Below are 26,203 nucleotides of genomic sequence, written 5' to 3' on the forward strand. Positions count from 1 at the left end.
CATCGGCAGGCGGACTCTCAACCACTGCGCCACCAGGGAAGCCCCCTCCTCCCTGTTTTGCAGCCCGTGTTCCCTTCACAAGGCCCTGAGACAGTTCCTGTGAGGGAAGAGATGGAGCAGAACTGGCCACTCCCGTGCCCCAGCCTTGTCCCTCACAAGGGGCCAGGAGTACAGCATGCCTAAGGGGATTGAAGAAATGACTCAAGTTGCTGGGGAAGGATAGGCTGTGGGGATGCAATCAGAAAGTCTTTTATCCCAGCTCATTCCTCTCTTTAAAAAATTTCCCTTCTCCAAGAAGTCCTCACCTCACCACCCCGCTCCACCCCAAGCTCTCACAGCTGACCTTGGCGCTGTCACCATTCCATGACAGGTCCGTGTTACCTCTGGACTGAGAGCCCCATGAGGCCAGGGTCCAGGACTGCCTTGGTCATGCTGTGTCCTCAGCGCTGTCCAGAGTGGGTGTGGGTAAGGAACAGAGCAAGTACCTAACACTTGCTGGCTAGATAAAGAAGCTCCTGGAATCCCCACTAGCCTGGATCTAGGAGCACGGTCAAGACCCACCCTAAGTCCAGCACAGAGGCCAGGCCTAATGTGGATGGGCAGTCACACCAAGGGATGACCCCAACAGTCCAGCCCTAGTTTCCAACCATCACCCTACCCTGCTCACTGCCTAGGGACTTGTTCCATCCTTTTCTACTCACAAATTCCGGGAGGGATTTGGGACTGTGGGTGAACTGGAAGGGGCAGAGACCAGAGAAGCACGTTAAAAATGAGCTAGTAGATTTTAAACTGAGGGCCCCAGGTTTAAGGGGGCATCCCCAGCATCAAAAATGGGGAGAGGCACACAAATCCCACAATAAGTGTTTAATGAGTGAGTAAATAATGTCCCCTTGAAAAGGCCCCCACCCCAATTAAAGGCCAACTGCAGTAACACTTCAGGGTTGAAACCTTGCTTCCTTCCTGCTAGGAGGTGCCATGTCATTTATTGAAACAAAACAAAAACAAAACAAAACAGGGCAAACACATTTCTTAATAAGTGCAGTTTGTTAAAGTCGTGTTAAAACATATGGGTCAAGGGGAAGTAAAAATAATCAGAGGATCACTGTAGGAAAAACCTTTAGGTCTGGCACCTGGGAGACCTTTGGAGAGGAGGCAGTGGGAGAAACTTCATGTTCTGAAAGGAAGGAGCCCCCCAACTCCCTTCTTCCCTCTCACCCGATTAATCCCACCAGAAACTACCAAGACGCCCAGAATAAAATGTTTCAAGTTCAATAGTCACACTCTCTCCAAATACAAAAGGCAGGTACAATTCAACTCAACACAGAAGCTTGTGTGCAAAGTTATGGGAAACTGAGACATTGTATAAAAAGTTAGGTTAAAGATGATTCTGCGGTTTTGTTTTGTGTGTGTTTTGTTTTGAGGGTGTGGCTCTTCCTCAGTCACCTGAACTCAGCAAAGAAATGGTTATCCTGATGAAATATCAACAGCCGACCCACAGTAAAAAGGGACAAATTCTAAAAATTAAAAAAAAAAGCATAATTACCAAAAAAATATCTGTCACTTCTTCCTCCCTCTGCATTTTGCTTTTTTAAACTTGTGTGTGTTTTTTAAGTTTTTGATTTTTTTGATTTTTTTTTAAATCCTGAAAAGTAGACAGTAAAACAGCTCCTGGAAGAATTTACAACCAACTGCATGAGAATCTGGGAAGCTGAGGGGCTGGAGCAGGGCTGGGACCAGAGGACAGGAAGGGGCCCTCCCCACAGCCCTGCAGCCTCACTGTACGACCAAGTGGGGGGGGGGGGTCTTTAGTCAAAAAGGAGGAAGGGAGGAAGAGGAAGAGGAGGGGGTGGGGGGACAAACAAAATAAATGGTCATTGTTGCCTGTTTGAATCCGGAGGAAAATGCCCGGCCCTGTGTGGGGGAAGAGCCCCTTGGAGGGGAGGCAGCCCTGGGAGGACCCGTCCCCCAGCACCACGTGACCCGGTGGTGGACAAGGGGGGCCAAGGTGGGCGCTGGTGGAGGAAGCTGGCAGGGGCCTCCAGGACACACTGGCTACTGTGTGCTTGTGCCCCCCTGTGTGTTCCCGGAGTAGCTCCCGTAGTCATAGTTCCCGTAGTACGGCGGCCACTGGCCCTGGTTCTGATAGTACTGGTTCCACTGCTGGGCATACTGGAGAGAGAGAAACCAAGAGCACCAGGTTGTCTGTCGTTCATCCAGACCCCACATCTGGCTTCTCCCCTGACCCTACCCTCACCCATGGTGGAGATGGCTACGGTGATGACAGTCAACACATAGGTCTGACAGAGAAATCAAGGTACCTTGGGAGGATAAGTGAATGATGACCTGATGTCACACGGGTGCGCAGTTAGAGACTGAAGCCCACGTCTCCTGGCTTGCCAACCTAGTGCCCTTTCAGGTATAGCTAGATACCATGTTCAAAATACTCAAAAACAGGTACGGGGCCTAGCATCAACCAATCAGAATGGACACTGGCCATGGTGCTGAAGCAGGGTTTGAGGCCCCCTGCTAAGCCCTCTGCTTGCTGCACTGGGGAGAGGAACTAGGATGGCAGTTACTTAGCAGCCAGTGTAGAAGTGTTTAACAAACGGCATGGCTATACTGTACTAGATGGACACCAGCTCAAGGCCAGAGGGCTGCCCATCTTTTTAGGGATAAGCAGGGACATGGGTCTGGGAATACACATCCCTGTGGGGCCCCTAGAAGTCTCCCCATTCTCCCCCCTCCGCTTGTGGCACTTACCTGTTGGTACTGGTTATAGCTGGGCTGAGGGTAGGTCTGTGCGGCGGGGGGTGGCGGAGGGGTGTAAGGGGCTGGGTTGTACCCGCCGTAGCTCCCATAGTTGTAGGCAGGTGGTGGCGGAGGTGGAGGTGGTGGAGCTGTGTAGCCCTGGCTGTAACCTCCCTGGTTGTAGGGAGGTGGCTGGCTGTAACTCGGCTGGAAAGTGGAGGGAAAAAAATAGGTCTCTGTGAAATAGCCAGCTCAGCTGGGATGGAGGAAGGGCCTTTGTAGGCAGTGCGTCCACAAAGGAACTTCCCTGGTGGAGAGGCTGTTTCAGGGCTGAGAAGGAGGTGGGTCAGCTCTGTGACATGGCAGGACAGGGTAGGATCAAGAGCTACATTCTGGACTCTAATCCCAGCTCTGAGGCCCTTGGGGGAGCAAGGCACACAGCATCTCCTGAAATCCCAGTGTTTTTTTTCTTCTCTGTAAAATGAGAATTAAAACAGAACCACCCCCTTTGGAGTGCCTTGCATATTCACTAAGCTTACGTGCACCATCCATTGGGCACAATAAATGGTGGTATTTGTTATAGGAAGACCTGCTAAGAAAAACAGTAGTGGCAATTTCCTAAGTGCCTCCCATGTCCAGGCTGGATCCTTAACTCCTCTAATCCCCCCATCAACTCTCTGAGGCAGGCTCCATTGGCTTCGTTTTACAGAGAAGGAAGGTGAGGCTCAGGGAGGTGAGATCACTAGGCCCAAGCCACACAGGTAAAAAGTGGGAGAGCTGTGACTTGCCCCCAGGTCCGCCTAGTTCCAGAGCCTTACCTGCAAAGCTATGATGTCATCTTCCCCTCAGAACAAACCTTGGAAGTGAGTTCTACTACTAACTCTAGTCCTTTATGAGGAAAACGAGATCCCGAGAGGTGAAGCTGTTTGTCCAAGGTCACAAAACCAGAACACTGTGGGTTTGAACACTGTGGCTGGGGTTTGAATTTGTGCCTGCCCAACTCCTGTTCTAGGAAATATTCTGGTTAGCCCAGGACTAGAACCATTCATCCGTCTCCTGGCAGCTGCCTCCAGGCCTGGAGCGTGGAAGGTGCACAGTAAATGGGGACTGCTCTGGTTAAGGGGCCTGTGCGTGCCAGAGCTGAGCACTGGCTCTCTGAGAACTCAAACTGGGCCTGGAGCTGCTCCGCAGTGAAGCTCTCAGGGCAGAGGTCAAGTCCTCACCAACCTTAGAGTCTGTCCCTACATCCTGAAGACAAGAGGATCAGCTCCTTCAAGCCTAGGTTGAAGGGGTAACTCCAATTGAGTGCTTTCTTGGGGATTCAGTGAGGCCAGTGACACAGCCAAGAGAACGCAGCCAAGAGAAATGTACTTGCTTGTGGGACCAACACATACAGCCTGCCCTGAGAGGGATGACAGAACAGGTAGGTCCCCCGATTTACTCTGGGTCTGGAAGGCATCTGGGAATATCTAGCGTCTGTCTCAGCCAAAAGCACTGGCAGGGAAGGGAGAAAGGGCGGGGCTGGAGGTAAGAGTGAAGACCTGTGGCTGGAGCACATGCTACTGATTTCCCTGGACCCACCTCCTCTCACCTGTTCACACACACACGCTTATCCTCTCACCTGTGGAGGGCTGTAGCTGCTGACAGTAGGGGTGCTGGTATTGGCGCTCGAGCCAGGGATGTTGCTGTTCTTAGTGTAGCTGCCGGCCCCTGGGGGGTTCCGAGCAGGGCTGTAGCTGGGTGGCGGTGGAGGCTGCTGCGGCGGTGGCTGCGGTGGCGGTGGCTGCTGTGGTGGCGGCTGTTGCTGGGGAGCCCGGTTGTAGCTGCCTCGGGTGTTGGAGTTGTTGTTATCCCGGCTGTTGTTACCCCAGCGGTTCTGGTTGTAGCTACCACCTCCACTGCGGTTGAAACCTGCATCGGAGAACCAGGTGAGAGGCCCTGCTGTTCTCCATTTGGGACGCTCAGGAGCTGAGCTGTCTTGGGGACTGCCATAGCTCCAGTGTGACCAGTCACAGAGCAGGAGCCCAGTCCCAGTGAACAAGTAAAGCACCCCCTCTGGCCTTCCCCAGAACCCTGGGAGCACTCCCCCATGCCACCCTGGTAACACTCAGTTGTTACGGCCTGCTGACAGGTTTGTCTTGACCGTTGGACTGTGAGCCTGGGACCAGGGTTTCTACTGTGTCCTCAACATCTAAGCCCTGGGGACAGTCCTTTTCAGACTTGGCCAAATGGGCTGGCCTCTTCTGAGCCTTTGTGCAGTTTTCGGGAGCCCAGAACCCTTCCCCCAGCCAATTCCTACTGGCTTCTGGACGTCAGCTTAGACACCAGCACTTCAGGAGGCCTTTCCTGAGCCCTGCTCCCCTGCAGGCCGGATCAGATTTCACTGGAGCTCAAAGTACCCCCGGGACGTGCCATTCAGCCCAGAATCCTTCTGGACTGTCACTACAGGGTGATATAGCGTCTGGGTCAAGGATGTGTCCCCAAAACCACCCAGCACAAGACTGGAACAGAGTAGGGCATGCTTATTAAATCCTCATCATACACTTCAGAGATAGCATAACTTAGTAAGAACCTGGGCTGTGGATCCATCATCACTTGATCCCAACTATGGATTCAGCTGGGTGAATCTTGGGCAAATTAACCACTCCAAGCCTGTTTCTCCATGTGTTTTAGAAGCAAAACCAGCCCTAATATTTTTGCCCTGTGCCAGGTCCTGAGGTGGGACCCAGGACTGGCAGTAAACTCGGTCTGGCCCCGCTTCTCAAGCTCATGGTCAGATGAAGGGTGGAAAAGATTCATAAAAATAATAGCAATGCGACATACAAATGGTCAAGGGCTTCAGGAGCAACGTCCAGGGGGAGCATGACAGTGGGAGGGTTTCCCTGAGGGCCCAGACTCCGATTTATCTTAGTTCTCTACCAGAGTTCAGCCCACAGCGGGTGACAGGGAAACGTCATCTACTGACTGAGGAAGCAGTCACAAAACGCAATCCTGAACCAGGAACCAAAAGCAGGGACAGCTCAATGTGAGATGCCTCACCTCCTCGGTAGCTGCCTCCTCCGCTGCCTCCTCCCCGATTCTGGAAGCCTCCTCGGTTGCCCCCGGGGGGACCTCGGTTGTCATAGCGCTGGAAACCGCCGCCACCCCCACGGCCCCGGAAGCCGCCACCGCCTCGGGTGTCAAAGCGCTTTTCGGGGGGCGGTCCAGCCTTGCGGCCTTCCTCATTGTATTGCCTCACCAGCTTGTCTGCTTCCTCTCGCTGCAGCTCAATGAACAGCACCTCGTCCAGGAAGTCCCCAACATCTGGCAAAGTGAAGTTGGCTAGGAGGAAGGGAGGGCCCCAGAGGAAACAAGAAGAGGCGGTCAGCACCTTCTGAGGTCTGGTCTCCTTCACCCCCAGGACACTGGCCTGCCAGAAGGGAGGAGGAGGGGACTGCAGTATGAGCGACAGAGGAGAGACAGGGTCCCAAGCTCGGCCTCCCTAACAACAGAAGGGGCTAGTAAAGACCCTCTCCTCCCCTTCCTCAAGAGGTGGCTAAGCCCCACCAAACCAGTGTTTTATAACCCAGGAAGTGAGCCTGGCAGGTGGAATCATCTTCCTTATTTTTACACAGAAGCAAACTGAGGCTTGCTCAGCCAGCCCACCCAGTGGGTGCCAGAGGCAGACGACCAACCGTGCACGTCTCTCGGCACCTGTTCCCACACATCCTCTCCCTCATCCTGCCCCACCCTCATCTAGTCTGAAAACCCTGCCCCAGGAGGGATACAGGCAGCCTTTTCCATTCACAGCTGTACTAGACAGGGAAGGGACAAAGCAAAAGCACAGAAAGAAAGAACAAGATAAAAAAAAGAATAATCAAGGAGCTGGGAAGGGAAAAACTGTGCGAGGCCCTTTTTCTCTGAAGGACCCTGCTGCGATGTCCCTCTGGGAACTGCTCATCTCCTACCTTTCATTTCTAAGACCGCGTGATCTGGGACATCCTTCCCCTCTTCATCGGTTCGCTTTATTGTTCGGTCTTTTAGGTCCTCATCAGTGGGGCAAATTACAATAGCTTTGCGCTGGAAGCCTTCAAATGGTCTCATTTTTCGTCTCTGGGCTGACCCATAAACATTTGTCTAGGGGTAGGTAACAGAAGAGGCAAGAGATGGTCATTACAAGTTGGTTTTTTCCTCTGTGGGGTATTATGTAGGCCAGGGACTGAGAAAGGGATACTAGTTCTCCTAAGCACAGAAACTCAGGAAACTGCTCCTCTTCACTTTTAAGATTCTTGAAACTAACCCTCAGAAAATGAACTGACTTGGGAAAGTGGCTGCTGACAACAAGGGATTCCTAAAGTTTGGGCTTTGCTTTTTTTTTTTTTTTTGCAGTACGCGGGCCTCTCACTGTTGCGGCCCCTCCCGTTGCGGAGCACAGGCTCCGGACGCTCAGGCTCAGCGGCCATGGCTCACGGGCCCAGCCGCTCCGCGGCACGTGGGATCTACCCGGACCGGGGCACGAACCCGCGTCCCCTGCATCAGCAGGCGGATTCTCAACCACTGTGCCACCAGGGAAGCCCTGGGCTTTGCTTTTTTAATCCAATTTATTCGTGGTATTGGGCATTACGGCCCCCTCGGCCCCCATTCTAAAAGTAAATGCTCACAGTAAAAAAATTCAGAGTAAAAGCTGTAAAGTTTAGAGTAAGAATTCTTTCATCCACCCACTGCCATTCCTACTTCCCAGAGATGACCTGTATTGAATTTCTTATGTATTTCTAGAAATATCTATGTGATTTTTAACACTAATGGAATCAAACAACACACACCCTTCTGAAGCCTTTTTTTCACTTAATGTTTCTCTGTCATTTTTCTGTGCTGGTGTTCTCCTGTTTTTCCTTTTTCCTTTCCGCAGCTTGCGGGATCTTAGTTCCGACCAGGGATTGAACCTGTGCCCTAGGCAGTGAAAGTGCAGAGTCTTAACCACTGGACCTCCAGGGAATTCCGTGGTATTCTCCTTTAATAATATTTATAGAATGGATGCCATAATTAACCAGCCCCTTTGACAGTTGTATAGATCGTTTTCATCAACACTGTGGTTCTTTTATTCCCTTAGTCCTGCTCTGAAACACCAGACTCACCCACAAGCTTCTAACCAGGGAGCTTGACAAGGCAATAACTTGTGCTTTTAGCAAGTGCAGTTTTGCTACTTTTTTTTCCCTTCTTCTAGGTGATGGTTAGGTGCTTCCTGGGCTGGTGCTGGCATAGAGCGGTGCTCTACGACATATCTGATGGAGAGCCATAGTAAAGACAGACTCCGTTCATTGAATACCTCCCACATGCTGGGCCCTTTGGGACTGGCGCCCAGATCTATCAAACCCCAGTGCTTCACGGACTCAGCCTGTGTACCTGAATCACTCGGACACTACTGAAAAAGAGTGGCTCAAACCCCACCAGAGTATTCCCCAACCCCAGTCTCTGGAGGTGGGACCCAGGCACCTGTATGGGTATCTTTTCCCATTCAGACACTCAACAGAATTGGAGTAATAAGTAATGTTGCATTTAAACAACTTTTAGTAGCTCTGAAAGGTCCTCAAGGGAGAAGCCACAGAGGGAAAGAGATCTGTAAAGGGGCATGCACAAGCAGACAAAAAAATGTTGTATTTTGAAGATGCAGCCTGGTGGAGTGGAAAAAGCCCAGCATCAAGTCCTAGTGTGGCCACTCACTCACCGTGGCCAGTCCTTGTAGTTGCTTCATCTGTTAAAATGGAGGGAAAAAAGCCTCCCTCCTGGGCCTGGTGAGGACTGAGCGGGAAAAGGACCACAAAGCAAGTGACCCAGTGTGAGGAACTCCTGGAGTGGGGGCTACATTGTGGCCTCCAGGGTGGAAGCTGCCTTGACAGAGGCAGGTAGCGCAGAGGGGATGGCTCAGCACACCCTGGCTCTAAGGTGACTTGGTCAAGTCACACTGTGTGGCCGAGTGAGCGACTTCCACTCAGAGCCTCAGTCTGCATACCTGCTAAGTCTCAAGCCCTGAAAGGGGAAAACAATAGGAAGATCATATGGTCACTATTAAGACTGAAGGAGCTCATGTGAGTAAAAGCCCTTGGTTAGCCCAGGGTCTGGCTCACAGCCAACACTCAACAAATGGAGGTCACGGTTGATATGATGTGGCTGTCACTGGGTGGGGTGCACTGGATCTTCTTACTGTAAGGTTGAGTTGAAGCAACTCAGACCAAGGGAACGTCAAGCTATAGTGACTTCCCATCAGAAAGGCAGGGACGGTGAGACAGGGTGGAAAGAACACAGGCTCTGGGGAACAGGCTCGAGGTTGAAATCGCAGCTGTGCCCTCTACTATTTGTGAGGCTGTAGACAAGTCACCTAATTAGTCTGAGTCTCATATTTCTACATCTGAAAGACAGAGATCCTATCACCCTCCTCCTGGCTCTGGTGAGGATTTATAGATGTGAAAATGGCAGGGAAAGAAGTCTGCAATTATGACCAACAGGACTGACACTGTCCTAGGAGAGGCTTCCCAATGGAAAAGACCAAGGAAAGTTAAGTTTGAGGAAAAGATGAGGCACAAGAGAGCCTATTCCAAAACACAAGGATCAGGAAGCTGGGTTATGGGTCAGCCAGAGGCCAGGGACGCCAGTGCACACCTGTTGGGAGATGTGGGCTGTGGGTACAGCTGTGTTCTAAACCAACCCAACCCTGTGGCCCTGACACACACAGCAGGCAAAGATGGTCTTCCCTGTTCCCCAAGGAAAATGTCTCAACATTAACTGGGGGTGGGGGCCCACAAAGTGGGTGTGTATGGTGGGCATACACGTGTTATAATCTGTGCCTTGAGCACTGGCCCAAGGAGAGGCCTTGACCCACAAACGGTTAAAAAGCACACAGGTTACAAAGGAAAAGTCAAGTCCTTCTCCTCACTGCTCTTCCTAGACTCCATTCCTAAAAGCAAATCAGGTGGCATCTGGTCACAGGAAGATAGAATTTGCTTTCCTCTAGCTAAATACTGAGGTTTTCTCCTGGCACAAAACCCAGAGTAGGCGGGTGCCAGGGGTGACTGTGGCCCCAGCCACTCACTCTGTGGACAATCCATTCCACTGTTTGCTTGCCCATAAAAAGCGATCCTATTTTGATTCCTTTGAACCCCAAGGACATGGATAAACACCTCTTGGTGGTTTTCTATGGATGAGACCTACCCTGTCAATGTCCCGATGAGGGGACAAAGAGAAGCATCACTGCCAAGAGGGCTAGTCCCTGCAGCTTCACAATGGGAGGAATGGGGGCAGAGCAGACAGGACTCATAAACAGCTGGCCTCTGTCCTGGGAAGTGGCTGGACTCTGAGGAACGGCTCCTCAGACATTTTGGAACTGAGGTGCTGAGAACCCTCTTGGTGACAATTTTCAAGACCGTGCCTCCCTCCCCTCCCTCCCCAGCTTGAGGAAGGAAAGAAGAGCACGTAGGCCAGCCAGCAGAAATGCAAATGCTTGGCTTCCCTGGAGGAAAGGGGGTTAGCTGTCGGTGCTGTTGCCACAGCAAACACAGTGGGGTCGGAGCCCCTGGGCTGGCCCAGCACTGCTGTGGTCGCTGGGGGCTGCTGCTAAGAGATCAACACGACAGCAAGTCAGCTTCTCCCGCTGTGCAGGCTCCCTCTGCCTAGCTCCGGCTTCTCCCAGTCCCACCCTGCTTGAAGATGCTGACTCCGAGGAGGTCTGGGGCCGCTTGTGTTCCCCGGCCCCGGGCTACTTCCATTCCCCTGTGATGTGGGCCAAAGGACAGGGGCTGGGTTTCTCAGAGCAGCTGCGGGGGTAGTTTTGGTGTGTGACAGTCTGGGGGAGTAGGGAGAAACACAGCAGGCCGCTCACAGCCTGAAGTCTCTAAAAGCCCCTCTGTCCCCTGTCAACTCTTATCCCCCACCCACAACTAAACAAGGTCAGGCTGGCAGCAGGAGAAACAGGGTTGGATCCCAGGGGAGCAAACTTAAAGCTGGTGACGCGAGAGTTCACTCTATGCTCAACGTGAGGTGAACCCAGTAGAACGAACCACTTGTGAGGGAAGAGACTTGGCCACAGTGTCAACAGTGGAATGGGCTGAGGCTCTGGGCGGGGGGAGGAGAGAGGAAAGAAACATCCTCTTCTCCAGCGCCTGCCAACAAGAGGCAGTTTACTTTGGGTTCCACTGTAGCCCTGGGTTTCTGTTTCAGGCAAAGGCGTGGCTCTTGCCAACAGGGATGCAAAGCAGGACTACAACCATTTGTTCTGAGGGCTGAGACAAGGTCAGTGATTTGTCATATCCAGCCCTGCCTCTGATCACTGCCTGGCCTAACTCTGGGCTGTTAGAATCCTAAGAGAACTCCTAGCCTGCAGACCGCAACCCTAGGGGTGGTTTGGGCCCTCACATATGCCCCTGCAGGGGCCTTCTCAGAAGCCTCCAGGAAGGCAAGTTTGCTGCCTCACAGAGGCCAGCTCCTACTCTGCACCTTGGTAGGCAAGGGACAGGCCAGGCAGCGTTTCATTCCAGAGGATTTCCACTGGCGACAGAGCCACCTAAAGCAATGTGGCCTACCTCTTCTTTCTTTTCTTTTTCTCCTCGGCTGTCCCACTGCTCTAACACCCACAGGATCTGAAGAGGGTACTCAGGTCACCATGGAATGTAGGTAAAAGCCCCAACTACACGGTTCACTTGGCCTAGCTTGGCTTCTGTAGCTACGTTCTCCCCCCCTCTCAAGGAGGGGCACTGCTGAGGTCAAACTAACAGGAGACCCAGAAGAGCCAAATGTGAGGAGGTCTGACCACTCAGGAAAAACCAGAGCAGAAAAAAGATGGTGCTGGGCTGAGATCCAGGGACCACAGGGACTTTGCCTGTAGTACCAGTTTCTGCTCTGGGAATCCCATCTAACTCAGGAGACAGCTAAACATCAACTTACCCCTCACTGCCAAGGCTGGTGGGGTAGGAAATGCCAGGGTCTGGCCTGGGGCCTGCTCTGTATCTCCTACACACATGCTCACCCACCCAGGGTTTTCTGGAACACACTTTTTGGGGTTTAAGCCAAAACAGGTCGAACCACTGGCTTCAGACCTCTTCCCAGGCCTCAGTCATCTCTAGTTTCGGGCCCCAAGTCAACCCTCCAATCTGTGGCCAACCAGAGGACCCTGCTCCCCCACCTTCAGAGTTCAGGTTCTCTGGCCTCGCTGCTCGCCTAGAACACTTGGCCTAACCTGCATGTTCCTCCACCAGGAGGCCAGCAGCCCTGAAGACCACAGGTGCACCTGGAACAGCCCTGGACCCTGTCCCTGAACAAGGCAGCATAAGCTGAGAGGGCCAATGGCAAGTCTTCACCGTGCTCAACTGTTCTGTGCCTGGCTGAGGGGCTGGGTCCCTGACCTCTAGAGAAAGCCCACTTTAAAATGCTAGAGGGAGATGTTAAGACAATGATAACCCCTAGGATTATAAACTTTCTCCACGGGCCACATATTTGAAATGGGTTTCACAGCTGATTTAACTAGTAAACTGAGAAAAAGACAGGCAGGGAATACTTGCTGGGGTATCCCAAAAAGGAGTTCTCAAGGTATTAAAACACCACTGCTCTATCTTTCAGGACAGAATCCCACTGAGGCCAAGCTGGGCTACAACTCCAAAATGCCGTGACAAGAAAAATGGGGCAAAATGAGCCTAAGGTTAACAAACAAACAAAGTCTTCAGCAGGGGAGAAGGCAGGCTGTATGCGTTATTGATGGGGCTGAGCTGGGGCAGCAACCCTGAGCAGCTCTTGGACTACCCCGTGCCCAACCGTCCCCTTCCCCCATAAATATATTCTACATGTCAGCCCAATTAGTGATTTTTTTATCAAAATTTACTATTATGGGATCATGTCCTGTCTTCTTCACAAATGTGAGTCTTCAGGGCTCAATCCCATGGTTGCGGCATTGGTTACTGGATAAAAGTAGTACACCTTTTCATGTCTACTTTCCAGAAAAGCAGAACCCAGAGTACATCTCACATCTCCACCATCACAGAAGAATGCCAATTGTATTGCATAGCCTTGGCCAACTGAGCATAACTGTTTCATCAGCAAACCAGATTTCTCCTCTCAGTACCTAACTGCTTGGCAAGATCATTTCATTTGTCTGTCATAAAGAACTATCACCACCCAGTAGCCATTTTTTTTGTCCTTAAGAATAAGTTCTTACTGTGTACTCCTTTCAAAGGTTGGATATAGAGGCATCAATTTTTCAACTCTGAACACTAGATTACCAGTATATTATAAAAGCATATAATGCAGGAACAGCCAGATGGAACAGACACAAAGAGCAAGCTATGTGGGAAGGGGCACAGAACTTCCATGCTCTTCTGAAGGTGCCACCCTCCCCAAATCATTTGTTCACCAACCCAGAAGCTCCTGCTTAATTGTTTTGTGTAAGATGCTCACTACTATGCAAAAGCACCTTGATCCCCTGGAGTTTCCAACCATGTTTCCTTCTTCCTTTTTTTAAAAAAAAAAAAAAAAAAAAAAAAAGGTTGGAAGTTGGCTTTAATTTAATTTACTTATTTATTTTTGGCCTCTCCATGTGGCTTGTGGGATCTAGTTCCCTGACCAAGGATCGAACCTGGGCCCCCTGCAGTGGGAGCGTGGAGTCCTAGCCACTGGACCGCCAGGGAAGTCCCTCCAACCACCTTTCTGATCAGTCAACCACTAAGGCCAGCTCTCACCCTCATCAGAAGCCCTTTGAACTCACGGTAACCAAGTACCCAGGACCACACATACGGAAGGCACTCCAGTTAAGGCTGCCAGGCTGGGGGTGCTACTTAGTTTACACTTACAGGTTTTTAAGAAAACACAAATACAAGGCTGAGGGGGAACAGAGGCTTGTTTGTACCTCAAATACAAAATCTGCTACTTGAGAAAGCCTTCAGGACAAATGTCAAGGAGGTCTCACAGGTGGTAAACATGAAGCACTCATTACTCTGAGACAGGGAACTTTAACCATGTTTGGGTCACTCATACTTTTGAGAATGCCGAAAGCCATGGACGATCTTCCTATTCCAACTCAAAACTTTTTAGTTAAAAAAAGATCATATCTGGGACTTCCCTGGCGGTCCAGTGGTTAAAACTCCACGCTTCCAATGCAGGGGGCATGGGATCACTGGTCAGGGAACTAAGATCCCACATGCCATGCAGTGAGGCCAAAAAACAAAACAAACAAACAAACAAACATATCTGCATCTTCATACAAAATTCTGTGTTTAATTTCAAAAGTTCCCAAATTGCCTAATGTTAAGAACCTTGCTCTTCATTGAAATGCAGGTGAAAAATACGTGACACACAGGTACCTGACAGCCATAAAAACATGCTAAGAGAAGCTGGGACACACCTATTCTGTAGGTTAACAATCACCTCCAGCTACTACGTGCCAGTCCCCATGTTAGGTGTGCGGGCACCATTTTGAGCTGTGTTTTACAGACCAGGAGACTCAGAGGATAAAGTTAGCTGCCCATAGGTACGCAGCTAGGAGGCAGCAGGGCTGGGATTCAAGCCCAGGTCTGTCTGGCTCAGAAATCCATGCCTTTCCATTTCACAAAATGTGCTCTCACAAAATGTTCTTTTGTGCTGCTTGGGGCCTGAGCTAGGCCTGGATTGCTGCTCCAGACCCCTGCTTGCAGACCAGAGTCAGAAAGCTGTGTCAAGAGCCTGGGACTGTGCCATGATGTATAGCGGACCTCTAACCAGTACTGCAGTCCAAGAGCATTATGGGGAAAGAAAATACAAGGACCAGAGAGGATTTCCCAGGCACCCAATGGCCCCTTCCCTCTCCTGGGGCATGACAGTCACCAGTAAGTACCTGATCTAGGATATAGTTGCGTTTCTTTCGGGCAGCAATCTGGATGAGGCGGTTGAGGCACTGGGTGGCCTGCTGGATCAGGACGTCCCAGCGGCCGGCGTAGTTCCTCTGACGGCGTAGGCCCATCACCTGTGGGCAGGGGTTGGTGAGGGGTGGGTGGTCCTGTTTGCTGAGTAGTATTCAGGGAGTGGGAGGTGGAAGAGGAGAGACCAGGGGCTATCCTTACCCGCATCTTATCCATGATGGCATTGGTACCCAGGATGTTGTACTTCTTGGAGGGGTTGGAGGCTGCATGTTTGATGGCCCATGTGGTCTTACCGGCGGCAGGCAGGCCCACCATCATCAGAATCTATAAGAACAGGCCCAGGAGGGACACTGTGAACCAGGAACAGTGTGTGGCATGGCAGCCTGGCATCACCTGGACTTGATGGTGACTGTGAGGGTGACTCTAAACCTCACGGCCACCTCTGGGAAATGGAAGCAATAACAGCGTCTACCTCGTAGTACTCTTGTTGGGATTCAAAGAGATGAGGCTTGTCAGACTCTCAGCAGAGGGCCTGCTCTTATGAGTATTTACAGTTTTGTTTAGGCAGGATTCAGGGGCCTCTGAAAGGGAAAGGCCCACGGGAGAGGCACAACCTTCCTGGAGTCTCAGATGGGGAGAGACTGTATGCGTAAGGACGAGCAGCATTTCTAATCAGCACGTTTACAATCTGGCAAACACTGGATGTAACCAAAATGCCCACAAAGAGGAAAATAGTGAGGCTAATAACAGAGTTTCAAAAGGTGTTCATGTGGTGGGACAAAGCTCACAAAATAACATTAGGTGAAAGGGCAGGATATCAAAATGCTTATACCATAAGATCTCAACTGTAAGTGTGTGTGTATAAATGGCACCTAGCACAGCAAAAGGCATAGGATAAGCTACGAAACTTTCAAAGGAAACTTATTTGTGGATGATGGAATTAAAGGAAACTTTAATTTTCTTCATGTTTCTTCATTTTCTAGAACAAACACAAAATCACTTATATATCAGAAAGAAACATTATTAGAGGACAAAGACCACCAGTACAGCTTCTGCAACCAAATCAGCTCTAAGTCCAGTTGCCATTTTTGTTCTCAGAGAGTCCTGGATGGGAGTGTGGAGCTGCACAACCTCCTCCAAGAACTCGCTCACCAGGAAGTGCCTCCACACCCTCTTCTGCTGGGAGGAAAGCCTCCTTTTCCAAGATTCTGACCACACCCAAGGAGCAGTGTGGCAACTTCCTTTTGGAATCTTTCTGACATTTAGGTGCCTTACCTTGGCCCCTCCCTCTTTGGACTAAGCCACACACTCACAGCCCTCACCTCACTCTCACAGCAGCTTTCACCACACTCAGCTACCGAACGTCTCCCCTCTGTCTTGGCAGCAATGTGGCTCTGGAGAGGCGGCCACCAATTCAGGCCCACTCACCTCGCACTCTGCCTTGCTCTTTGGTCCGACAGTGCCCCGGATTCGCTCACTCAGGGGAAGGTGCTGGATGAAGGTGAAGCCTGGCAGGACAGAACAGTAGGGCTCTGCCCTCTGCCCGAAGTTGAACTCCACTGCACAATTCTTCACCAGGACATGAGGGTAGAGGGCCTGACCCCCTAAGGCTTCCTTCTGGATTCGGAAGGCAATGCCCATCCACTTCCCATTTTTGGTGAAGGAAAGTTCCACGTCATTTCCACATTCAAAGTCCTAGGAAGAAAAGCCAGAGAAAGATAACTGCCAATGTTCTGCTTAAGGCACTGGGAGGCACAAGTCAGAGCAGACGCAGGGAATGGAAAGAGAGCTGGCGTCCCAGATTCAAGTGCGTCCCTCCCCAATGTACAGATGCATCGGGAAGCACCAGGGAACAGCTCAGACAACACGCAGCCCAAAGCCCTCCTTGCCCAAGACCCCAAAAGCTGGTGGATGTGAAGTGTGTAATTTCAGGAAGCTCCAAGTATTTGAGTCTTGTGCCTAGCCTGAGATGGAGAGGAAGGCAAAAGCGGTCCTGTCCATTCTCATCCCCAGCAAGGTAACAGATGGAAAGAAAGCCACAGCAGGGCCTTTTTAAGTCAGGCCCAGCTCTACACGTGCATTCATTTATATGCTCTTCTTGATGCTTATGTCTACAGTGATCTGGGCCTGACACAGCTCAGAGCCTAGTGGGGAATTAGACAAGGACACCATCCTAATTCAGTAAGAGCACCTACACAGGAGCAAGATTCTCTGAGGAGGAAGTCAAATCCTGAACAATAAATGGGAATGAACCAAGTCTGGGGTGAGAGGAGAGAGTCCTAAAGAGAAGTGTTGTTTGTATACAAATCTGGCAGTGAGAGAACATAGGGTCAGACTGGCTGAAGCATAAAGGATTGGGGGTTGGGGGTTGGGTAGTAATTTCAGGTACAGCTGGAGAGCCAGGAAGAGACCATATTCATTAATTCAACAGTTTGTTGAGTCCTTACTGATCAGTTGAAGTTTAGTGGTTAAGATCCTGTTTTGGAAGGCAGGCTGCTTCAGCTCTACCATTTATTCCATCTTCAGTTTCCTTATCAAAAAAGAGAGGCCAGGGACTTCCCTGGTGGTCCAGTGGTTAAGACTCTGAGCTCCCAATGCAGGGGGCCTGGGTTTGATCCCTGGTCAGGGAACTAGATCCCGCATACCACAACTAAGAGCCCTCATGCGGCAACGAAGATTCCCATGTGCCACAACTAAGACGCGGCACAGGGCTTCCCTGGTGGTGCAATGGTTGAGAGTCCGCCTGCCGGTGCAGGGGACAAGGGTTCATGCCCCGGTCCGGGAAGATCCCACATGCCGCGGAGCGGCTGGGCCCATGAGCCATGGCCACTGAGCCTGTGCGTCTGGAGCCTGTGCTCTACAATGGGAGAGGTCACAACAGTGAGAGGCCCGTGTATCGCAAAAAAAAAAAAAAAAAAAAAAAAAAAGACCCGGCACAGCCAAATAAATAAATAAATATTTTTTAAAAATTATTAAAAAAAAAAAAAAAGAGGGGCCATGATAAGATTCTACACTGCATAGAGTTGTTCTGAGGATTTAACAGGTGAATGTGCTTACTACAGAGTGAGTGCATAATGAATGCGTGCTCTCATTCCAAGATGCCAGGCACTGCTCTGGGCTCAAGTGGTGGGGAGGAGACATGGTCCCTGCTCTCAGCGAGGGAGGGGCTCTCTGTTACCTCAGAAGCTTGGATTCGTGCTGACAGCAGCAGAGCAGAGCCCCTGACTTGTTTTGAATAGGGGAACGGCCTGGTCAAAACTGTGTTTCAGAAAGATCACTTTGGCTGCAGGGTAAAGGTTTACAATTACGGGAGACTCAAAACTTGGGATCATACGGGAGACGGAAGCAAAGGTTGGGTTCCTGATAGAAAAGTACAAGACGTGGTATTCCCTCCCTTTTGCACGCGGAGACCACCTTGGGACTTGCCCTTTGAGAAGCTGTGAAAGCCCCTTCCCCCAAGGAGCCTCCTCACCACCCTCCTCGGTGCTCACAGGGCACAGTTCTACACAGTCCTTTATAGCTGTAAGTGTCTGTAAGCGCCCACACAGGGTCGAGACCACGCAGGGCAGACACGCAAACATCTGTTGGACTAAATCCTGCCTCGGTCCTCACAGCACGGTCCCTGCCACGTCTTCTCAACTGAGCAAGAGTGGCCCCGGTCACCTTTGCTCTACTGCGGAAATGAACATCGTGGGGGTTAGCTTTCCTTACGTCCATCAGCTTCACTATAGGAACTTACCATGTTGTACACAAACCAGCACCCTCAACTGACAAACCCATCACCGACAGTGCCAACTGTCAAAGACGCAAGGGTAGTTGTGTCACTTTTGCAAAACCATTCCTCAATGTCATACCAGGGCCTAAGGACCCAAAGTCCTTAAGCCTGGCATTATTCAAAGTGTGCCATTTTTGTAGCCTTAACTCTCACATCTCCTAGTGTCGTCCCTGAGGCTCCAAGTATTTTACTCCTTATGGTTTGCTGAAGTGAGTTATACTGTTCTCTCTACCTGGAAGGCCGTTTTGTCCTTTCTGTTTTGTGAATGTTGAGAACTCAAGTTCTGACACAGATGTCCTCCCCACCAGCAGTTCCTTCAGGTCACTGATTTTTCACACCCCTTCTAACCCTTCACTCTGAGTCTTTTAAAGTGATGGCATTCTTTTAACAAAGGAAACTGAACATAGAATCTTAAAAGTAGAAGTAAAAATGAACAGGCTGAAGCAAGAGTCAGGCCTAAAGTTCCAAACTGCCACACACTCACAGAACCTCATGCTCAGACGGGACAGAGTCTGGGGAAGCCAGTCACATGCTGGTGAAACATTAAATTGCTACAACCTCCCTGGAGCACAGTCTTGATGGTAGCTATCAAAAATTTAAAATACACCTTTGACTCAGAAGTTATACTTTCAGAGGTAAACATTACAACCATATTCCCACAAGAACACAAAGACGTGCAAATTGCTCACGCCAGCACTGCTAAATGTGCTCCAAAGGGAAAGTGGGAGAGACTAAATCACACAGGATATCCATATATGGGAACACGAAAAGCCCTCCAAGATACTCTGGTAAGTGGGAAAAAGATAAGCTGTCACTGCAGCACTGACTTACAGCAAATAATTTTCAGGTCCACCAGGGGAAACTGACACCTGCATCAGAATACTAGGCAGCTACTAAGTAAGAAGGTGAGAAACTAACCAAATGTCCATTAATAGAGGATTGATTATATAAATATGGTAGATCAACACAATGACTACGGACTATATAAAAGAACAAAGAAGTCCTCTGTGTAGTGACATATTAAAAAAATAACTCTAAAATACATAGTTAAACAAAAAAAGATACAAAATAACATGTATAATATGCTACCTTTTGTGTAAAAGAAGAAAAATAACCATCACCTTTCTTGTATTTTGATAAAGAAATCCTGAGTACCAGTGGGCTTACGTGTAGGGGAGGGCATACGTGAACCATGGGTGGAGGGGGAAGGTCTCAAGAAGACTTTATACTGCAGACCTTTCTGTATTTCTGGAAACCACAGGAATTTATTAACTATTCAACAATGTTTTTTTAAATTGAGCTAGATCTATACTATCTGTGCATACAGGGAAAGATAGCTGAGATTTACTGTTAAATGGAAAAAAATGCAAGGTTTGGAACAATGCAGAATATAAACATGGTTAATTTTTGTATAAGAAAACATGCTTTTTATTAAAAAGATAATGAGGTCGTGAAAGACAAAGTAAGACTGAGAAACTGTTTCAGACTAAAAAGACATGACAACAGAATGCAATTCGTGATCCTGAACTAGAAACCAAATTGCTCTAAAGGATGTTGTTGGGACAGCTGACAAAATTTAAATGTGGACTGTGGAGCGGGTAACAGCATTACATCAATGTTAAATTTGATAACTACTGTGGTTAAGATAATAGCTCTATTCTTAAGAAATGCATGCTAAAGTATTAAGGAATAAAGACACAATGTAAGCAACCTACTCTCAAACAGGTCAGATAAAAATCATATACATACATGTACATATATTTGGGAAAAATGTTAAAGCAAATGTTAGAATCTGGACAGGGCTCTATGAGAATTCCATAGCTTTTCCTTAAGTTTGAAATTATTTCAAAGAGGGGAAAAAAAAGAAAGAAAGAAAAAAAAAAAAGAGTACCTGTGTACAAATATGAGGACGGAGAGGGAACGAAACCAAGAAGCATCCACCTGGGTAGCCACTCCTCCCCGGAGCTTCATGGCACATTTTACAAACATTTAACTTCTAGTGATAATAGTGTTAAGTATTATTTACTGAGCATTTATTATGTGCCAGACGTTGTTGTAAGTGCTTCTAGTGGGTTAACTTAACGACTCCACATGAAATTCTAGGGTAGATGCTAACATTCTCATCGAGAGGAAGCTGAAATACAGGGAGGGTAGTCCAGGGCTGTGAGAGGAAGAGCAGGGACTGGGTCTGGGTCTAGGGATTCTGGCCCCAGAGGCAACAGCCACACTCCACAGCACTGTGAGTGCTGGTCACTGCTCTTGGGGACTGAAGTTCAGCAGCAGTTCAGGCATCCTCTATATTCTGCTTTGCATCCATCCCCACCGTCCTCAAAGGCAACGCACTATTGGAAGCCTGGCTTGATCAATGTGAGGTGAAGGAAGGAAGAAGTTCTGGGATGAGATGATGCTAAAGTGGGACAAGAGCCAACATCACTGCCTTTGAGAACGGATAGGCTATTCTGCAGCAAAGACAAGAAATTCCTGAGTCAGTTTAGAAAATGTAACTCTGGTATCTAGGAAGGGAGGAAGGTTGTGCACATCTGACATCCCCAAACTTCTTCAGGGTGCCACCTGACAGCTTTGAACAAAAGACCTAAAGGGGTAGAATGGCAGAATTTTGCACAAAATGACTGCAAACATTCCAGTGCGTCAAAGAGAGACAAAGAGGTATGGCGAGAGTGGCTGGACACAGGGCAGACAATGGACAGAGGTATTCTGAAAAAGAAGTCTGCAGGTTGACCTGACAGGACCAACATTTGGTTCTGCCGACTCCCACAGGCTGCCAGCACTCACCGCAAAGCAGCCAATCACATCATTCTCTGCAAACTTGTCTCCGTAGTTTTCAAACCGGCTATTGGTGGACTTCTTCCCAGTGCCTCCATAGCCATAGGAGAAAGGCTCTTCGCCTGATGGAAGAAACAGGCAAAGGCAGGTTAAACCTGCGATGGTCACAACAGCCTTTATGGCTGTCATGTAGTTTTAAATAAAAAAGTCATTTTCTTTACTAGTTTTACTAATCAGATGCTTTTGGCGGGGAAGGTAAGAAAGGTTCCGTTGAAAGGAAGCCCCTCATTATGCAGAACTTCTGAGGGCTTGATGGCCTTAGATGTTAAGTCTGGGAGTAGGAGCTGAACTGAACTGCTTTGCACAGAAAGGGAGAATTTTGGAAAAAAAAAAAAAAAAAAAAAAAGGGAGGAGGGAAGAGAGGAGCTGGGATGGAGGAAGGTTGTATGCCGAGATGCATCCCTTCGCTGTGACATTCAATATTCAGTTAAGTCTCCTAATGGCATCAATTTTTGGTGCCAATGAGTTTTGGTCAGAAATCAGCAAAAGGATTTTGCTTCTGCAGATCATGAGGTCTAACCCCTAGGAAAGGTACTGGATTGCCTTAGGCTACAGAACTGGGTGCCGATGCAATATGACTGAGACCGCAAGGGCCCTGGCTGACATCTGGGTTACAGAGAGATCCTAGGCCAGGAACCCAAGGAGCATCCTGCCAGTAAAGCAGGAGCCAACAGCATGAATTCCAGGCCCAGTTCTAGTATGAATCAGCTGTGTAACCTTGGACATCTGCTCTACTGTTCTTGGCTTTGTATCTTTATCTGTATCAACTACTTTCCACTTATACCTCAAAACTGAAAGAAAGATAAAAGGAGATGACACATGAATCTTAAATAAAAACTGCTAATACGTATCAAAATGAAAAGTGTTCACTGTTTTTAACCTAGCATTTCTACTTTCAAAGATCAGACTAATTACACACAGGGACAGCTCAAGTGTTTAACAGCAAAAATTTGCAATCAACTTAAATGACCTACAAAACACTGATAAATAAGTGATACAACTGTAAAGTGAAACATTATGCAGTGATCAAAAAAGCTATACTTATTTACAAAAATATACCCATGGATATTAAGTGGGAAAAAGCAATCAGGTTACAGTAGTCCGTATAATGTGCCCCATCTGAGAAACACAAAGGAACTGTCTGGAAGACTACAGATGAAAATGTTAACATTGGTCGTTATCTCACAGGTTTAGAAGGATTTTCATTTTTCTCCTATGTAATGGCCTGAATTTTCACAAGGAGCACACATTATTTTCATTTTTTTTCTTTACACGTTATTTTCATAATCAGAATGTTTTTATGACCAAGGAAGAAGGTCTCAGCATTCGTCACTGAAATCAGTCACTTGGGGTCAGAAGGTCACTGAGGCCTGGGGTTCTGTGAAAATTCAAAACCTCTCAAGGCAGTCCCTGCCTCTCTCCACCAGCCAGCCCTGGCCCCACTGGTCTCTGCTTTCTCTTTTACTCTGGGTTAAGCTCTGGACAGAAAATTCCAGATAGGACTTAATGGGACTTGAGGAACTCATTACTTTCAGCTTGGTTTGAGAACAGAAGACAACTGGTCTTTTTTTTTTTTAAGAAAGGGAACACTTTTCTGAAGAGAACTTTGGACCCTCTTCTTAAAGATGCAGGATAAATTTTTGTAGAAAAGTTGTTATATCACTGTGGTCCTCCCAACTGAATCCTGTATGTCTGAAGATGGGCAGCGGCACAAGCCTAATCCCTGTTGTCTGTTCCATCCCAGGGTAGTTCTGTTCTGGGTCCAATGCGGCAAAGAGAAACTTAGGAAGCTTGAGAATCCAGGGACAGAGGCACCTGTTCTACTCTCTGGATTGCTTGGCTGACCTCCTCTTACCTAGCTGAGTGCTGCAGGAGTCCAGGGACCAACCAATACGGACAACGTGTGGGTCGGGCTCTGTAGATGGAAGGTGCTTCACAGAGATTTCCTCATTGATCTGGGAACAGAGAACAAGAGGGCTCAGAAGTGATTCTCTGGAGGATGATGGGTTACAAGGCAATACAGGAGGGAAGTGCACAGATGTTTAAAAAAAAAAGAACGGCTTTTGTTGCTGGGGAAAAGGTATCTACACTGCTCTGAAGGGCCTGTTGTACTGAAACCAGGGCCTCTAAAGGGCTTAGGAGAGTTCAGGGCCACAGAGAAGGGAATTTCAGAAACAGTTATTTTTTAGTTTTAACACTTGCTGCAGGGGAAACAGGGACTCTCATAACATTTGGTGTAGAAACATAAATTGGTACAATGTCTTTGGAGGGCAACTTAGCAGTCTTTATTAACTACAAATGCACATGCTCTATAACCAAGCAATTCAACTTCCAGTTTATCCTATAGATACATACACACAAAAATATTCAGTGAGGCAGTGTTTATGTTGAAAAGGAAGGAAGGGAGGGAGGGAGAAAGCAAGTAGAAACCACCTATAAGGCACTGGTCACATTATGGCAACATCCCTGCCACAGAATATGATGCAGTGGTTTAAAAGAATGAGGCAGGGCTGATACACTGGGGTATGGAAAAATGTCCAAGATACAGTATTAAGTAAAAGCAGCAGAAAGAATAAAAGGTACCTTCTGGGGACTTTGCTGGTGCCGCAGTGGTTAAAAATCTGCCTGCCAATGCAGGGGACACAGGTTCGATCCCTGGTCTGGGAAGGTCTCACATGCCACGGCGCAACTAAGCCCGTGCGCCACAACTACTGAGCCTGCACTCTAGAGCCCGTGAGCCACAACTACTGAAGCTCACGTGCCTAGAGCTCCTGCTCTGCAACAAGGGAAGCCACCACAATGAGAAGCCCGCACACCGCAACTAAGAGTAGCCCCTGGTCGCCGCAACTAGAGAAAGCCTGCGTGCAGCAATGCAGCCAAAAGTAAATAAAAATTAAAAAGAAAAAAAAAGGTACCTTCTGACTTAACCTTTAATTAAATCAGAGGTTAGACTGTCTAATAACCAATATCTATCTGCATTAGATTGTGGCTTTCGGAAAGTTACCCTATGTCACTGACTTTTGCACACACATTTTAACATCTCCAAAGTCAGGATATATCTTACAATTGATGTGTGAAAGCCCTGTCAGTATAATTGGCAGTATTTCTCTACGAGTAGCACAAAACAATGCGCAACTTAGAAACAACGTTTTAGCCAAGCAAATACGATAACCCTTGGTCTTAGCTTCCACCTCTAAAATATGGGGGACAACAGTATGTATTTCATGATATACTGTGAGGATTAATGGAGATATCCATGAAAAGAACTTGGCATTGTATCTAGCACAATCAATGTGTTCTGTAAGTATAAGTTTAGATATGCAAAGGATAACACAAGAAATTGTTAACACATAAGGTATCTCTGGAGGGTAGGATGGGGATTGGGAGGATGTGAGTATAACTCTGGTTTTCACCCTATACTTTTTTGTGCCTTCTGAACTGTATTACACGAGCACATATTATTTTCATAAACATAACGAGATGTGGAACTGTGGGGAGATGATGGTAGAGGATGACCTGATGGCAGAACCTTTCTTTTTCCTGCTCTTCCCTGGCCTCCCTTTAATTGGTGATGAGCAATTCTTTCTAGCTCACTGCTCTTCCAAACAACTCCTTTTCCCAGTTCTACAAATATGTCATCCCTAGAATGGTTGGCTATACAATACCTGGGTCAAACCCCATCCAGGGAAAATCTGTTTGATGAAGCAATGTATGGTCGGCCTGCTTTCCCCATATATTATTTAGCAGTAACATAGTTCTTCTGAGTTCACTTTACTTTTTTTTTTTTTCTGGGACACAGCCTATGCTCAAGCAAATCTCTTTTGCAATCATGGCTCTGACCAAGGTGGCTAGTGACAGGCTATTCCAAAGGATGGACCTATTTTCTGTCCCTATCCCGCCTGGCTGCTCCCACTCACCTTCATCTCAAAGCACACACGGCCCCTTCTGACTCCATAGCTGGCACGGGCTCCTGACCACAGGTATGCAAAACCTTCAATTGTGAGTGGGTAGCCACTACTCCGGTCTCGGGCCACCTTGAAGTGGAGGTCGCAGTTATCTGTGGAGGAAAAAGCCTGTATTTGGCTGATGTTTTAATGGTCCCCAGAGGGACAGGCACAGGCAGAGGTAAGTTCCCCAAGAGTGTTAACCAGGAGTACACAAGCTGACACACTGTGCGGGCAGGTTCATGAGAAGCCAGCTGCATCATCTAACCAGTCTCTCTTTTAGCACAAAGGCCCTGGACTATTGCAAAGTGGCCTGCACAGGATGAAAACAGCCACTCCACATAGGAACGAAGGTTCTTCACCTGGCTGAGGTCCCAGGATGGCTGTCAGGGGGGCCCCTGGAAATAATACACACATGCTTCTAATGGGGATGCACACTTGCTAGGGAGAGGGTCCGTATTCTTACCAGTTTCAAGGGATTTTAGAATTTAAAAAGGTTAATTCCCACTGCCACACACTTCAACCATCTCCCATGCTAACTCTATGAGTGTGGAAGCCAGACTCCTCCTGCTGCCAACAGCTGCACAAACATCTGACCCTGACCCACACCCACCACGCAGGACCACTGTCAGGTGCACCACAGACTCCCACCTCCTCGTGTGGGCCTAGGACTCTGCTGCTCGGACTCTCCCACCTCTTCAAGTCTTTTCTGACCATCTCGTCCAGTAGTCTCTCTCCTTTCTCTAAAGGCTGAGGCCATGATCTGTACAACTGGCATTTGATCAGATGCTGCTTCATGGACCACCGCCACCCAATACTTTAAAAAATGTTTAGCTTTACTCTGGGTATACTGTCTTTGAGATCTTGCGATAGGAGGGACTGTGTACGAGATGTCTTTATCTCTTCCAAAGCATGTAGCCTCTGGTCTATAAAGATGAGCTACGTAAAGTACATGAATGAACTGCTGTTAACTTTCCGCTCTGTTGAAAAGTGTAATTCTCAGACTTGATTGGGCTTCTGGGTGTGTTTAAAAATTTGGA

At 48.6% G+C, this 26,203-nt stretch overlaps 1 protein-coding gene across 8 annotated transcripts in view; it reads right to left on the reverse strand.

Moving 5' to 3' along the window:
- Nucleotides 1-934: 934 nt before the first annotated feature.
- HNRNPUL1 (heterogeneous nuclear ribonucleoprotein U like 1) overlaps nucleotides 935-26,203 on the reverse strand; it is a 35,865-nt gene continuing 10,596 nt past the window's right edge. For all 8 annotated transcript variants that reach the window (XM_067019700.1, XM_059045336.2, XM_059045334.2 and 5 more), the window contains 11 exons: nucleotides 25,137-25,276; nucleotides 23,075-23,174; nucleotides 21,169-21,281; nucleotides 16,029-16,295; nucleotides 14,802-14,924; nucleotides 14,576-14,704; nucleotides 6,696-6,864; nucleotides 5,788-6,069; nucleotides 4,370-4,659; nucleotides 2,761-2,955; nucleotides 935-2,169 (listed from right to left, as the gene is read on the reverse strand). In XM_067019700.1, coding sequence (XP_066875801.1) covers nucleotides 2,053-2,169; nucleotides 2,761-2,955; nucleotides 4,370-4,659; nucleotides 5,788-6,069; nucleotides 6,696-6,864; nucleotides 14,576-14,704; nucleotides 14,802-14,924; nucleotides 16,029-16,295; nucleotides 21,169-21,281; nucleotides 23,075-23,174; nucleotides 25,137-25,276 — 1,925 coding nt within the window. In that variant the 3' untranslated portion in view covers nucleotides 935-2,052. The remainder of the gene's footprint in view (nucleotides 2,170-2,760; nucleotides 2,956-4,369; nucleotides 4,660-5,787; nucleotides 6,070-6,695; nucleotides 6,865-14,575; nucleotides 14,705-14,801; nucleotides 14,925-16,028; nucleotides 16,296-21,168; nucleotides 21,282-23,074; nucleotides 23,175-25,136; nucleotides 25,277-26,203) is intronic.

This window comes from Kogia breviceps, chromosome 18, assembly GCF_026419965.1.
Source record: "Kogia breviceps isolate mKogBre1 chromosome 18, mKogBre1 haplotype 1, whole genome shotgun sequence".
Lineage (NCBI taxonomy): Eukaryota > Metazoa > Chordata > Mammalia > Artiodactyla > Physeteridae > Kogia > Kogia breviceps.